This window comes from Cryptotermes secundus, unplaced genomic scaffold (assembly GCF_002891405.2).
Source record: "Cryptotermes secundus unplaced genomic scaffold, Csec_1.0 scaffold2244, whole genome shotgun sequence".
Taxonomy (NCBI): domain Eukaryota; kingdom Metazoa; phylum Arthropoda; class Insecta; order Blattodea; family Kalotermitidae; genus Cryptotermes; species Cryptotermes secundus.
The window spans coordinates 239,395-254,264 of record NW_019735495.1 but is presented as its reverse complement, the minus strand read 5'-3'; the positions used below and the strand labels follow the sequence as shown (position 1 = coordinate 254,264).

The 14,870-nt window shown below is 39.8% G+C and overlaps 1 protein-coding gene across 1 annotated transcript; it reads left to right on the top strand.

Annotated features, from left to right (window-relative positions):
• Window positions 1-1,354: 1,354 nt before the first annotated feature.
• On the top strand, window positions 1,355-13,859 carry LOC111869495 (type 2 phosphatidylinositol 4,5-bisphosphate 4-phosphatase). The gene is made up of 7 exons (XM_023861065.2): window positions 1,355-1,507; window positions 1,690-1,862; window positions 1,942-2,151; window positions 2,232-2,281; window positions 2,364-2,454; window positions 9,294-9,348; window positions 11,928-13,859. Exons 1-7 carry the CDS (start codon window positions 1,426-1,428, stop codon window positions 12,011-12,013), a joined length of 747 nt encoding a protein of 248 aa, XP_023716833.1. The 5' UTR covers window positions 1,355-1,425; the 3' UTR covers window positions 12,014-13,859.
• The last annotated feature ends 1,011 nt before the right edge of the window (window positions 13,860-14,870 follow it).

Sequence of the window (14,870 nt, the reverse complement as noted above, 5' to 3'; positions counted from 1 at the left end):
GTCTTGGTGGCGAGGATGGAGGTATTCTGAAGCTGAATGCGGTGTCCCAGTTCGATGCTGTGTTCAGCTACGGCCGACTTGTCCGGATGTTCGAGACGGATGTGCCGCTGATGCTCCTTCAACCTCGTGTCCACGGAGCGGCCTGTCTGCCCAATATAGACCTTGCTGCACTCGCATGGGATACTGTATACACCCGGTGTCCTTAGGCCCAGGCTATCTTTTACCGGCCAGAGGAAATTGGATAATTTGTTTGGAGGCAGACCCACTGCTTTGATGTTGTGCCGGGACAGCACTCTGCTAATACGCTTGAATATGGTCCTGACATAGGGAAGGAAGGCGACTGAGCCCGGTTTGTCTTCAGGCCGGCTGATGTTGGACCGATGGTTGAGAACTCTGTAGATCTGCCGGTTGTTGTATCCGTTCTTCTTGAATACATCCTTCAGGAGCACCAACTCCGCATGTAGGCTGTCTTGATCACACAGTGCTCTGGCCCTGTGCACCAATGTAGAAAGTGCAGCTTGCTTGTTGGAAGGGTGGTGGTGGGACGCAGCGTTAAGGTACAGGTTAGTATGGGTGGATTTGCGGTACACTCTATGGCCCAGGGAACCGTACAAAACCTGCGGGAAATAGAACAAGTGAAGGCAAGACACCTTAAACTAGCGCTAGGGCTTCCTAAGAACACACAATCCAGACTAACATACGAACTCTGCAAGGAAAATTTCCTATTAGAAGAACTCAGATATCAACTGCCAAGCACAAAAAACTCAGAGGAAGTTATCAAAGAAAGAAAACAAAAAAGAGAGGAAATATGGGAAGAGTTCTACAGCACTGATGCAATGACTGACAGAACCTGGACAGGACCCAACAGAAAATTACGACACACAATTACTAGGTTGGCAACACACGGATTCCACCACAAGATATGCAAGAACGAACGTTTCCACGAAGAAAATGACGCGTGTGTGTGTAAACACTGTGATAAAAAGTGCAGTAGATACCACATTACCATACGCAAAAACTTAACCACATCAATAACCGAATACAGTAGCGAATAGAAAACAATTACTCTATGCACATTGTGCGCATTCCCTTATTAATAATTTTTTGTGCTAATCTGAGTTCTATTTTAAATTTATGACAACAAGCACTCATTACCTCAATTGTTTCACTATTATCATTGATGAAAATTTGCGAACTGTCTCCATCATCCTCTGAATGCTCTGAATGCTCTGAACTGCTACGGACACTGCGGCAGCGGCGGCAGCAGTGGTGCTTTCATGACGTCACGACCGGTCACGACGGTTATGTTGTCCGCCAATAGCATTGAGTTACCATTCTGTTCTGTGATTCCGAAGTTCCGAAGTTACCGACTACCGCTGAACTGAGCTGAAACGCGTTGAACATTGTGATTTGCTGTCATCAAAAATGGGTGACGGAGAGAGGCAGCCTTTGCTCCAAAATGATAGTAGTGCTGTATACACCAATAACTCGGGCGATTTTACCCAAGGTATGTTTGAATATTTTTAATGTGCGAAAGATAAGTAGTGGGCTATCTTCTAAATTTACTAATTAGAGCCATGATTTATGATCACATGACTTCGTCTTTTGTTTGTCGTATGAAGTAATTATTAAATTATACGTGTTTAATTTTATGCTCTGTAATATGAAAATATTCGTTTTACGAAACAGGGCAGCAAGCAACAGTTTCAGCAATTGGACCAGATGAGTTGCCGCCACCGTATACCGCTGCAACGCAGGGTGGTGTGCCCATGGTAACTTGCAGAGTGTGCCAGGCTATGATTGATATATCTGGTAAACGTGAACAGCATGTGGTTAAATGTGGACAATGTAATGAAGCCACAGTAAGTACAATACATCATTTTTCAATTCTTTATTGTGAAGGAGAAATTAAATTCCATTCATCTAATCTTTAATTTTCAGCCAATACGTAATGCCCCTCCAGGGAAGAAGTATGTGAGATGTCCATGTAATTGTTTGCTGATTTGCAAGAGCTCATCACAGAGAATCGCATGTCCACGACCTAATTGTAAGCGGATAATCAATCTTGCCCCAAGCCCAGTTACACCACCTGTGCCCACACTACCAGGAATGTGTCGTGTGGCCTGTGCGCATTGCCATGACACTTTTTTGGTAAGAAACTAAGTGAAAAGCTTAAAGGAAAGAATTAGGTTAAAATATGTTACAATTCTAATTTGTATTTATATTTTCAGTTCAATGCTCTGAATAATGCACTGGCCAGGTGTCCACACTGTAGGAAGGTGTAAGTATTTAATTTGCTTATTTTTTTGTCTGGTTTGATGATTTATTTCCTAATTCAAATAACAAAAACATTTTTATTTCAGTTCATCTGTTGGACCAGATTTTGCACGGAGCAGAGGGATTATGTTCATCGTTATTGGTGTTCTGTTCTTGGCTGTTGGAATTGGAGTAACGGTTTGTATGCTGAAAAGTTTAGACTTGTGTTCATACTGTTTTAAGAATACAAATAGATGGATTTCCAGTTTACATTTGTTTACAGATTTGTCGCAGTACAAGTACTGTCATTTAGTCATAACATGTACCTGTCAGGTTTGTGTAGTGATTCCACTGGCCTTGTATTCAGTCAGAATATGGCCCTCTTATCAGTTATTCTGATGGTTCTTATCATTTTCCTCCGTCCCTCAAGGTAAATGCTTAGAACCTTGAAATATGCAATGAGTCTCCTTCAAACTGTTACTAGTGCATCAAGCATGATCATGTCCCATCTCATTCATGTGTGCTGCTGTTTCAGTATGTTACTATTGTAAACCATTTTCCATGTATTTTACCAAAGCATGAAATTGTCAGGTAGTGCAGCCCCTTAATTCTGATGATAATGAGATATCAAAATTGTAACATATTTTGGCTTACATTCGTACCTTCCGATAATAAACCTGATTATTTTTTTGCATCACATTTTGAAGAGGAAAGGATGGGTTTGAAATTTACACATGATGCCTAATATTTTGATGTCTGTGTTAAAAGTTAGTAAATTATTTGATCTGTTACGTAACTGAATACAACAAATAGGTGATGGCAGAGTATGTAGTACCCTAAGATATCCACACACACTCCTGCACTTTCAGTGTACTCTCTGTATGATGTTAAGCCAGAGTGGCTACATCACCTTTCTCCATTTTTTTTTCTTTTGTGAGTGGGCTGCACATAATTCTGATTAAACAACTTTGGGAGGGGAAGAAGTTCCTTGTAGTTGAGCTGGAAGGAAGGAAAATTGGTATTCTGAACACCATACTTGCAGACGTGATAGTGGTGAGTGTACCAGATTTGTTCAAAAAGTATATTGGAATTGCAGAAGTATATATGGAGATTTGAGGTCAGTGACAACCTTATTGAATACTCTAGTCCAGCCCTGTCCAACGCGGTACCCGTGGTATATTTTTCTGGCGCCCTCCATAACCACATATAATTGAGCCGATTTTTAATATTAATTCAAATTGTAAGACGAGACATTTTTGAACGTCTGAGTACTGTTAAATATTTTCGAAATATTTTATTATTATTATTATTATTATTATTAGTAGTAGTAGTAGTAGTAGTAGTAGAAGTACAAGTAGTAGTGTGTGGTGGCGCCCGCACCTCCATAGGCATCAGTGAATTGTGCCCGAGAACATAAGAACGTTGGACAGCACTGCTCTAGTCTCTGGCAGTATGTTTAATATAATTAGATAAAGAATTAACTGAAAATATTCATTGATTTATCATACACCCACTGGAATTTTAACTTACATTTTTATTCCAGGAATTATAGTTAGGTTGATCATGATTAGAAATTTGTGGAGATGGAGCAGAACTTTGTTACAGCATGCTTTAAATGTAATGACTACAGTGTGCATATAAATACATGTTCCACACTGAGTAGTTACACTTATATCACTTTCATTTCCTGTGAGAATGTGAGGACTTAGCTTATTTAAGATTATTTCACTTGGGTCAATACTTTATGGAACCAAGTGACTATTTTGATGCCTCCACATACAAAATCCTGCGCTTCATTTGAAGCTCAGGATTGCTGAGGGGATAATCAAAAGGGGAAGCACAATAGATCACTGTAGGTCATGGTCCAAGGGCCGAGAAGGCCTTATACATTCATTCATTCATCACTTTAATAGTTGTGATGACATTTTAACAAAATAATTTGTTTTGAGTAATTATGTTTAGATACACAGTCCTCATGGGGAGGTCACACGGTAGCATAGTTGGTTGAGGCACTTTGCTACAAGCCAGAAGGTCACAGGTTCAAGTCCTGATGAGGTCATTGAATTTATTCAATTGACCTAATCATTCTGGACGTGCTGTGGCCTTGGGGTCGACTCAGCATCTAACAGAAATGAGCACCAGGAGTATTCTTGGGAGTAAAGGGTGGCCGGCATATAGGGCTGACAACCTTGCCGCCATCTATTAGCTGATTGTCTAGAAAATGTGGGAACCCCAATGTCTTACACCCCTATGGGCCTCCACCTCCTGTTAAAGGGATACCTTTACTTTTACTCACTTACATATGGTCCTCACAAGCTTTGCAATGTACATGGATGATATGTACCTGAAAATGGCCCCTGTGTGGCCAAGACATTGTTCAGTTCATAAGTTGATGTGGATTAGCAGGTATCTGAACCAGGAACCACATAACTGCAAGACACTATGCTACAAGTCGGAAGGTCGCGGGTTCAAATACCGAGGAGGTCATTGGTTGACCTAATCCTTCCAGCTGCACTATGGCCCTGGGGTCGCCTCAGCCTCTAACAGAAATGAGTACCAGGAATAAAATAATTTTCCTGGGGAGTAAAACATGGCTGGCATGTAGGGCTGACAACCTTACTGCCATCTTTGAGCCAGTTGTCTAGATAATGTGGGACCCTCAACGTCTCATGGCCTGTTACAGGGATAGCTTTACTTTTTTTCTTTTACTTAAGATTGTGTTGTGCAGATATATCATGTATGAAATTGTATGAACTCACTAAGATTGTTTTAATTATTTTCCTTAACTTTTCCGAAAGAATGCCAACCACTTCCTCCCTCCTCTCTTAGGAATCACCATTGTGATCTTGTTATTTGTAGTTTTGCTGCACATAATCACATCAATCTGTATAGCTTTGAAGATTGATACTAACATTTCAGAGGAACCTGCTCCCTCAATCCTATGGTTATCCATCTACAAAGTACATGGTATCATATCCCAGAAGACTGTACTCTTGATACCACTATGAGAACCATAAATTTCACACAATCTGAGCAGTTGATATTGCTGTTAAATTCCATTAAGTGACAGGTATCATTACTTTACTAATATGTTTACTGTTACCAACTTCTGTTGATGCGCCTTTATATTGTCATGATGTTAGGGAGCGTGACTACAGACAGACTTTGGATTGCTGACTGGATTTATTGGACTCTTTGATGTAGCATGTGACTACACTATGTGGGTAACTGCTACACACACACACACACACACACACACCAATATCCAAAGTCACGTCTTCACTGCCATTGCTTGGTGGCAGGTTCCAGCAGACGTTCCCCTTGCTCTGAGCTCTCAAACTCTCCTCGGCCTCAGCTACCAGCTTCTAACAGCAACGGTTCCCAATTACTGATCTGCAGCAGTCCTCTAACTCAATAACTGTATCCAGTCCAGTAAATTGCTGTTGGTCCTCACCAGCACAGTTGTTCTTAGTATTGGGCCCCTCCCAGTCCCATTACTGTATTTTTCTCTCTTTCCAGATTTTATATGTATTGAAATGAGGCTTCCTCTTTGAGGATAGGAGGTGTCTGCCTACTGCTGGTTACTTCCCCTTTACTGGGGAGTGACACTGCTGACTCTCACTCTCAATAACTGCAACAAAGTCAAATTTACTTTGTTACTGGCTGTTTACTGCCAATCAGTTCATCTTCGTGCCTAGCCCCTCGAAGCTCACAACCACATTTTTTGTAAGGGGGACAACTGAATCCTTGCAGCCATAGTCCTTATGTAATATCCTCATGAGAGGATGGTTGCTTTTTTTATGAATAGGGTTTGTTTCGCCTTTGTCAAGTGTATGTATCACACGTATAGCATGTTATTGAAAATTCTTCCTTGTGCACTGTACAAGAGTACTCTGTTGGGCCAGGCTTTGCAAAGCAGATCATGTCTAACATACTTGTCTTATGCCAGAACAGCAGCTTATTCACTTGAACGGTCTTAAGCTTGACTGCTTTGAAGTTTAAGCCTCTTATATGTAGCTGATTCCAAAAGTAAGGTCTCCAAAGCGCTGGGTAATTTTTCATGCGGCTGTTGGCAACCCTGTTGCATTCCTTGCTTCCCCCACTCCCCCCAGTACCACCAAGCATGCGCGCACGTAGCTAGGACGCTCAGTCTTGGCACGGTTGCCGTTAGAAATGGAGCTCCCGATTACTAAAACCGCAAAGTGTGAGCGCAGTTATTAGGTTTTTGAATGCAAAAGGGACTAAACCAATTGAAATTCATCGTCAATTGGTGGAAGTGTATGGCGAGTCGTGCATGGACATAAAGAACGTCCGCAAGTGGTGTAGGGAGTTTGAATCTGGTCGTACTGCAATACACGACGAAAAAAGAACTGGGAGACCGTCAATTTCTGACGAGACAGTCACGAAGATTGAGCGAGTCATGCATCAGGATAGGCGCATCACACTCGATGATCTCTGCATTTCGGTTCCCGAGATTTCCCGAACCACCATTTATTGGGTTTTGACAGAGAAGTTTAATTATCGGAAGGTGTGCGCACGATGGGTCCCGCGAATGCTCAGGGAAGACCACAAACGGCAGAGAGTTGACTCTTCCCGTGAATTTCTTCGCCACTATGCTGACGAAAAGGACAACTTCTTGAATTCAATTGTCACAGGCGACGAAACCTGGGCGTACCACTTCACACCTGAGACAAAACAACAATCACGTCAGTGGCGGCATTCCTCTTCGCCTAAGCCTCGAAAATTCAAGCAAACACAGTCTGCCGGTAAAGTCATGGCAACTGTGTTTTGGGATCGAAACGGGGTATTGTTGGTTGACTTTATGGAAACTGGGACCACAATAAACGCTGAGAGATATTGTGAGACACTGAGAAAACTCAGGCGGGCGATTCAGAACCGGAGAAGAGGGATGTTGAGCAAGGGCGTAAGCATTCTCCACGATAACGCTCGCCCCCATGCTGCCCGACAAACCGTCGCTCAACTGCAACAGTTTGGATGGAACATCATCACCCATCCACCCTATAGTCCGGACTTGGCGCCCAGTGACTACCATCTCTTTCCAAAGTTGAAAGAACATTTGTCTGGAAAGCGCTTCAACAACGACGATGAGGTGAAAGCTGAGGTTCGAAGTTTCCTGAACAGCATGGAGGTGAACTGGTATGACATGGGCATACAAAAACTGCCACTGCGCCTACAAAAATGCATCGACCGAAATGGCGATTATGTAGAGAAATGAGTACATGTTCACAATTCAACTGATGTATCCAAAATTGAAAATAAATGTTTATTTTATATTTTCAAACATAGGAGACCTTACTTTTGGAATTACCCTCATATTTTCTGTGTCTGGCTTTGCCTTGTCCTATGCTGTAACCATATTTATTCTCATGGCATCTCCATGTTGCCTGCACAATTTGTTATATGTTCGTATACATATGGAAGTTTGAAAGCCGTGTGGAATTTGCAGATTCACTGTGCACCTTGGATAATTTCCAGTGTTGCGGAGAACCTTGTTTTGTAGGCATTGTAATTTAAAGATTCCCAGGTGGGGCAAGCATAAGTCATAACTGATCTGATAGTAACTTATGGATGGTTAGTTAAATATTGGCACTTAAACCCTCACTTTTCAATAGGGAGTAGATTCTAATAAATGTTCTGAAGGCCTTGGCTTCAGTCATTTCTGTGTGGAGTCTCCATGTAATCCTCTTATTGAAGATCACACCAAGATCTTTTACTTGTTTGATGAAGGGGATATTCCATCCATTCATTGTAAGATGTGTCTCAGAGGGCCCAAGTCTGAGAAAAGTAGATGGTTTGAGTCTTATCTTCCAGCATTCACGCCACGTCTCAGTAGTACTGAGACCTTGCTGCAGCTTTCTGAGAACATGACTCTCTTTGTGGTTTGTCACATATATACAGGTGTCACCAGCAGTGAGATCTAGATACACACAAGGTGGTTGGGGCATATCATTTGTGTGTGTGTGTGTGTGTGTGTGTGTATATATATATATATATATATGTTGTACAATGTTAGGGAAATGACGGAACCTTTGGTCACCCCTTCTTGTATATCCCTTGGCATAGACATTTCACCTTCGACCAAGACTCTGAATATTTCTGAGAAAGAAAAGAGCCAACAAGCTTGATTAGACTGATTGAAAATTTTAATTTAGATAATTTATACAGCAAGCCAAGGTGTCATGTTGTGTAACTAACTGGCCCTACTTATTCATCTTGGCACCCATTGTGTAGAAAACATTGTTTCTCTGTGGCAGTGCACTTGTTCCATTTGTGTCTTTTGGGGTGACCACGTGACTGCTACTGAGCTATTGCCTAGCAGTGGACATTGTTTGCAGAGCCATTACTTAGCAATGGCTGTTGTATGGTTGCTTATTTCACAGTCATTGCCTGGCAACAGGTGTACATGCCACATTATTTTAGGGGCCCATATGATCTATATATTATGAAAGTGCCATATATTTGAGTAACTTGTGCAGGGACAGTAGTGTCTCATTTTATATATATAATTATTCATTATAGTTGTAAAATTCATACTATTTAGGATTTTACAGAAAAGCCATTTACTATTTTGTAAAAGCATAATGTATTGGATAATTTTAATTTCACCAATTACTTACTTACTTGCTTACTAATGGAGCTGAGCCCTTCTTGAGGAGCCACCAATTCTGCAGCTACTCAAGAATTTCCCAGCATTTTATGGAACCCGAAGGTTCATCACCATGTTCACAAGAGCCCTCCACTGGTCCCTATCCTGAGCGAGATCTATCCAATCCATACCATCCCATGCTATCTCTTTAAGATCCGTTCTAATATTGTCCACCCACCTACGCCTTGGTCTTCCCTTTGGTCTCTTTCCTTCTGGCTTTCCCACCAATATCCTATATGCATTCTTGTCTCCCACATTCATGCTACATGACCTGCCCACCTCATTCTCCTTGACTTGATCATTCTAATTATACTTGAATTTCACCAATTACGAGAAGTAATTTTGAAACTCTTATGTAACGTGTTTTCAGGTTGGAACATACCGGTTTGCTCTCGTAAATGGTGGTATTTATGTAGTATATGTTGGTAAGTAACATTTTATGTATTAAATTTATGAAATTGGTTGCAGGTTGTTCATTTTGTATTTGTACCATGTGGATTTTAGAGGAGAAATGTGAATAGTTAAGAGCAGTTGTATGCGTATATTGTACCATTGATGTGAAACTGATTTCGGCAAGTGGCATAAGCATTGCATTATACCAAACTTTTTGCCCTCCAATATTGAAGAGGAGGAATTGTGAACAGTTGTATCTTGTCGGATATAATGTTATGCAGTACATTGAAAGTGAGCCAATATTCGGGGGAACATGTTTGATTGCTACAAGTTTCTTGCTCATTTCTTTATTGGCTTATTCTTCGACACGGACGGTGGAGGTGACATGTTCCTCTGGAAGGTTTGAATTTCAGCGGACCATGCATCTATCTTACAAGGTAGAACTGTTCATAATCACTGCTGTGAGAGCTTCTGATCCAACACAGGAGGGAATATGTTGGCTTGTTAAATGGGCTGGTACTGGACCACAAAAAGTAATAAAATTCGCTTATTTGATAATAAATTTAGAATAAAACTTATTTATGCCTTGACACTTTCACTGTAGCACTCTTGCTTGCCTTTTATTGCTTTGATAGAAGAGTATGCTTTAGGTGACCCAATTAAAAAATTTAAGCATTTATTTTTAAGATAATCTATACAAAAGTTATTTACAAAGACAAACCAACTCCTACTATCACAATGGGTGTTTTTGGAAACTACTTTCACCCATTGTAATAGTAGTTTCCAAAAAAATATCACTGTCCCTCTGATGATGGTCTATAGGGACCGAAACGTGTAAGGGTGCTAAGTTTTCAAGTAGTAAAAACTTCAGTAGTCAAACTGGACAGAGTTGTTTTGTCTTTGTAATTGTTAGTGTGATGGACCAGAATGAAACAAATAATTATTTAGTTTATCAACAGTTGGAGCACACTATCCATCTATCCACAAATCATTGTGTCTTCCCCTGCATTCACACTGAATGTACATTTACATATATTATAGCAGTTGGAGCCCACAGTGACTATGTGCAGGCGGGCACAAGAGAATAAATAAACATTGTTCTTGCAAGTAGTTATTATAGTATAACATTGTTAATTGTGTACATGAAGGTACAATATATTACAATATTATACAGTGTTGCAGTCAGCATGGATAAAAGGAGTGAAAGTGATGCATAGTAAATACACCAGTCCAATTTGAAATGTTTCTAATGATGGTATGTAACAGTAAACATGACTTTATTTTGTATGTTGTATATCTTGAGTTTTTTCAAACACCATTTTGGAAACTAGATATATTTCTGTCATCAGGTGTAAGCGAAGAAAGGTTCCTCCTCAGTTAGGCCCATTGCGTTCCCACCTCGTGACTCGGTATGCGGGTTCAAACCCGGCGGAGGTCGTGGAATTTTTAAGGGCGGAAAAATTCAGGGAACAAGTCCTCCGGGAGGTACTTTAAGCCGTATGTCCCGTGTCTTAGATTTACAGCACGTAAAAGATCCTCGTGTCTCTAGGAGACCTCTGAGCAAAATTAGGCAAAGTTTCCCGCCCAAGTAGTTTCCAATTCCTCTGGTAGGTGGGGAAGTATCGGGGACCACTGCCAGAGAGGGCCGACCTTGCTGGCAGAACGGGGCTGATAGCGAGCACCAGTACTGGAGGACGGCGACTAGTAGAAATTATAGGGGGACGCACAGTAGATTAATTAGTCGCGGTGCATGGGGAAACCCATCCCCTCCAATAATAATAAAAAATAGGCCGATGACAAAGACTTTCTGTCCATTACTAATACTCTTGAACCATGAGGCACAGCACAGATTTAATATTTTTCCAGTGAATGAAAGAATTTTTTAAAGTTTCATGTGTTTTTGTCAGAGCAGTTCATCTTCTGTTTCACTACAATCAGAAATCATAGTTTTCATGGGTGCATCTGTAGCCTTTTGGAGCTCCTATTAAGGCTGCTATGTTCATCTTTCCCTGGGGGTGAAAGAGCCAGAACATGAAGGTGACCACTCAGCTCCATATAGTGCAAATGTTATGAATGAGTGGAACTACACTAGCACTACCCTTGCATCTTTGTGGCACGCTGCTTAGTCCTTCCAGGACCAACCTGGAACATACCCTCATCAGTCTATCGTGTCTTCCACTGAGGCAACCCCAGTATATTCATTTCCAGTTATGTTTTTCTTGACACCGGTGCTGGATGCACTTGTGCCATATGCTGCTTGAACATTCAAATTTGTGACCCCTTTTCTACATTAAATAATCTCAAGTTTGTAATTTTGTTGATAAAAGAAATGTTTCCGGTAAAAGTGAAGGTAGGGTTGCTCTTGTGCTTAAGCGAGTGCCACACTGTGAAGATGTATGGGAAAATGGAGGTATAGTTCCATGCATTCTTAACTTCATCACTCAATGGAGGTGAGTGGTCATCTTCACACCCCAGCTACTTTATACCCAAGGAAAATGCCTCCATTACCCACTGGACAGGAGGCTGTATGAGCCTGTAGCCATTCTGGATGCTGTGATGATAACATCTCTTGAGCAGGTATTAATAAATGTGTACATTCTTGTGTTTACAGGTGCATTCTTGTTGGCATTGTTGGCTTTTGCACGAAGTGTTTATTATTGCACTATGAAGGTGAGCCTAATTGAGGGTCCAATGTAAGGGGAAGACAGTGGAGCAAGGTGGGCACATTCCGTGAAAGATGTGGTTGAATGATGCAAACAAGGCAGATGTCTGGCTTTGGTCTGCAGAAACTAAGCCAGATTGCACTGTTATGGTTTGTTTTGTTTCTTCTGTGTCACAAAACTAAAAAGTAATGATCGGATCCAGAAGAGTAGAAATGTTAATATCTTTCTGAAATGAAGTGGAAATTTGCAACAGTCCATGAGAAAAGTAAACGTTGGTATATCAGAAATGTTGGTCATTATTTTATGTATTTGAAACCTTTTTTGAACAGCAGTGCTTCCAGTATTCAAAATTGATACTGTATTTTTTTAAGCCAGCAATGAATTGTCCCTTTAGTGCTGAATGTTGTGCTCATTTGTGATAGGATGCTATTGTTCAAAACCCAGTTTACGTCTAACAGTATTGACACAAATGAATTTTCCATCAATATAATGTTAAGTTGATACAAAAGTAGCAGATATTTTGTGCATTTCTTATGCATGAATGGTGCCATAAAGCTGTGCTGTCTGACAAACAAAATGTTATAAATAACACTGTGTAATTGAGGTTGACCATATAATGATGTAGCTGATGATCTTCTAAGGAAACAATGCTACAATATTAATCTAGGCTGTGTCATATAATGAGATTTGAATTGTACATTAAATGAACAATCATCAAAAGTATTTTCAGAAAAAGAAAAGCTTTCCAGAAATCAGGTTTTACATTTCGTGGAACTGTCAGTTTTGATAGAAGCCTGGTGTTTGCCAGTTTCATATAACTTCAGAGTGACAGTTGTTAACAGAGGTTTGATTATTAAAAAGGGCTCTTGGTATCCTTTTAGCAAACCTTGAAGTTATGTGAGGCTAAAGCCAAATGTTGAGTGTGAAGTCATCAAAATGGGCCCATAATCAATTGTACATTCATTGGGTTTATGTTATTAATTCATAATATGGACATATGTTACAGTATATAAACATTTTAATGGGTACGATATATAATTGAGCTTCAGTAAAGACTTTGTTAGCCTAATATTTAAGATATTCTTTTAAGCATGAAACTCATATTTGGTTGTATAATAATTATGTACTGTTAATTTCATAATCCTTGATTATTACTTTAACATATATCATTACAATTATCTAATTGAAATTATACTTTGGAATATGTGTCTGATCTCTAGTTAGTTTTGCTGCAGTTTAGTGTGTGATTTTACCAAAGAATTGAAACCAATTGTATTAAAGCTGTTTGTATGTAATGCTTTACTGAATCAGTTCTGGCACTCAAATAATTCAGAAGAATATATTATAACAAGAGGATAAATGCAGTATTTGTTTCTGTAGTCATTTCAGTAATGAGTAACTGGATAATTTTCTGTAAATGGTCAAAAATGAAGCCATGAATTCATTATTTTAGAAACACGTGGAAAGAATTTTTATAAAAAATGCCTGGAGCTTACACAATCAAAAAATATTTGAAGTGCTTGAGATCTGCAAATTGTTGTGCTTTTCTCATAATGTCTGTCTTTTGCATATGCTCTTCTCCTACTCCAAAGCTAACCAGTCCTGCACTATCAGTTTTGTGCTGCATGATTACACTACAGGGTTGCATGTTCGCGTATTTTGTATTGATTTTAGTTATGTTGTGAAATCAATTTCTGTTAAGTAAGTGAAAGAGGAAAGAGACCTTATCTCTGTAAGAGGATAAACTGTACCAGAGGAAAAAATGTGAAACCAGATATTTATATGTATATTTGGATAGTGAGTTAGTTTTGTATAAACTTGTTTGTATCTGATTTGTTTCATTCTGGTCCGTCACAATAACAATTACAAATTATAAATCACTCCGTCCAATATGACCTGTAAGTTTTTTACTACATAAAAACTTAACACCCTTACATGTTTTGGTCTCTGTGGACCATCTTCAGAGGGTAAACATCACTACAAATAGGAAACCACTATCACGTAATTTGTTTACACGCAAAGTACGTACACTTATATGTTACAGCACACAGTACACAGTACACAGTACACAGAATAGAACATTTCACAAACACAGCAGTTTCCTGGGAATGTAAGTTTTAAAAAAATTGTATAAAATTCCTTGATGCTAATTAAAAGTTTTTTAGATTGTCAATAATTAAAATTCGTAAACCATGCAGGCTCGTGTTCGTCCTCCCATCAACTCCCTTATATGGGGCAGATATTGTGCCACCTGTCTATCTTGATGTGGAGGTTCTTTATATCGTCCAGGGTTTGCTCATGGCTGCTGTGCCATGAAAACAGCACAGCAGCCATGAGCAAACCCTGAACCTCCACATCAAGATAGCCAGGTGGCACAATATCTTCCCCATATAAGGGAGACGATGGGAGGACGAACACGAGCCTGCATGGGTTACGAATTTTAAGTATTGACAATCTAAAAAACTTTTAATTAGCATCAAGGAATTTTATACAATTTTTTTAAAACTTACATTTCCAGGAAACTGCTGTGTTTGTGAAATGTTCTATTCTGTGTACTGTGTGCTGTAACATATAAGTGCACGTACTTTGCGTGTAAACAAATTAAGTGATAGTGATTTCCTATTTGTAGTGATGTTTACCCTCTGAAGATGGTCCACAGAGACCGAAATATGTAAGGGTGTTAAGTTTTTATGTAGTAAAAAACTTGCAGGTCACATTGGATGGAGTTGTTTGTATTGTTTGTTTTGTATCTATCATTCCTTCTTTCCATCCTCTTTTTGTTGTGTTGAAGTCCATATGTAACGAACATTCCAGTAGAATCAATGGGTTCAATACTGCTAATCCAAAACAGACCATCTGACACAGCCTTGGAACATTTCCATCCTCATTGT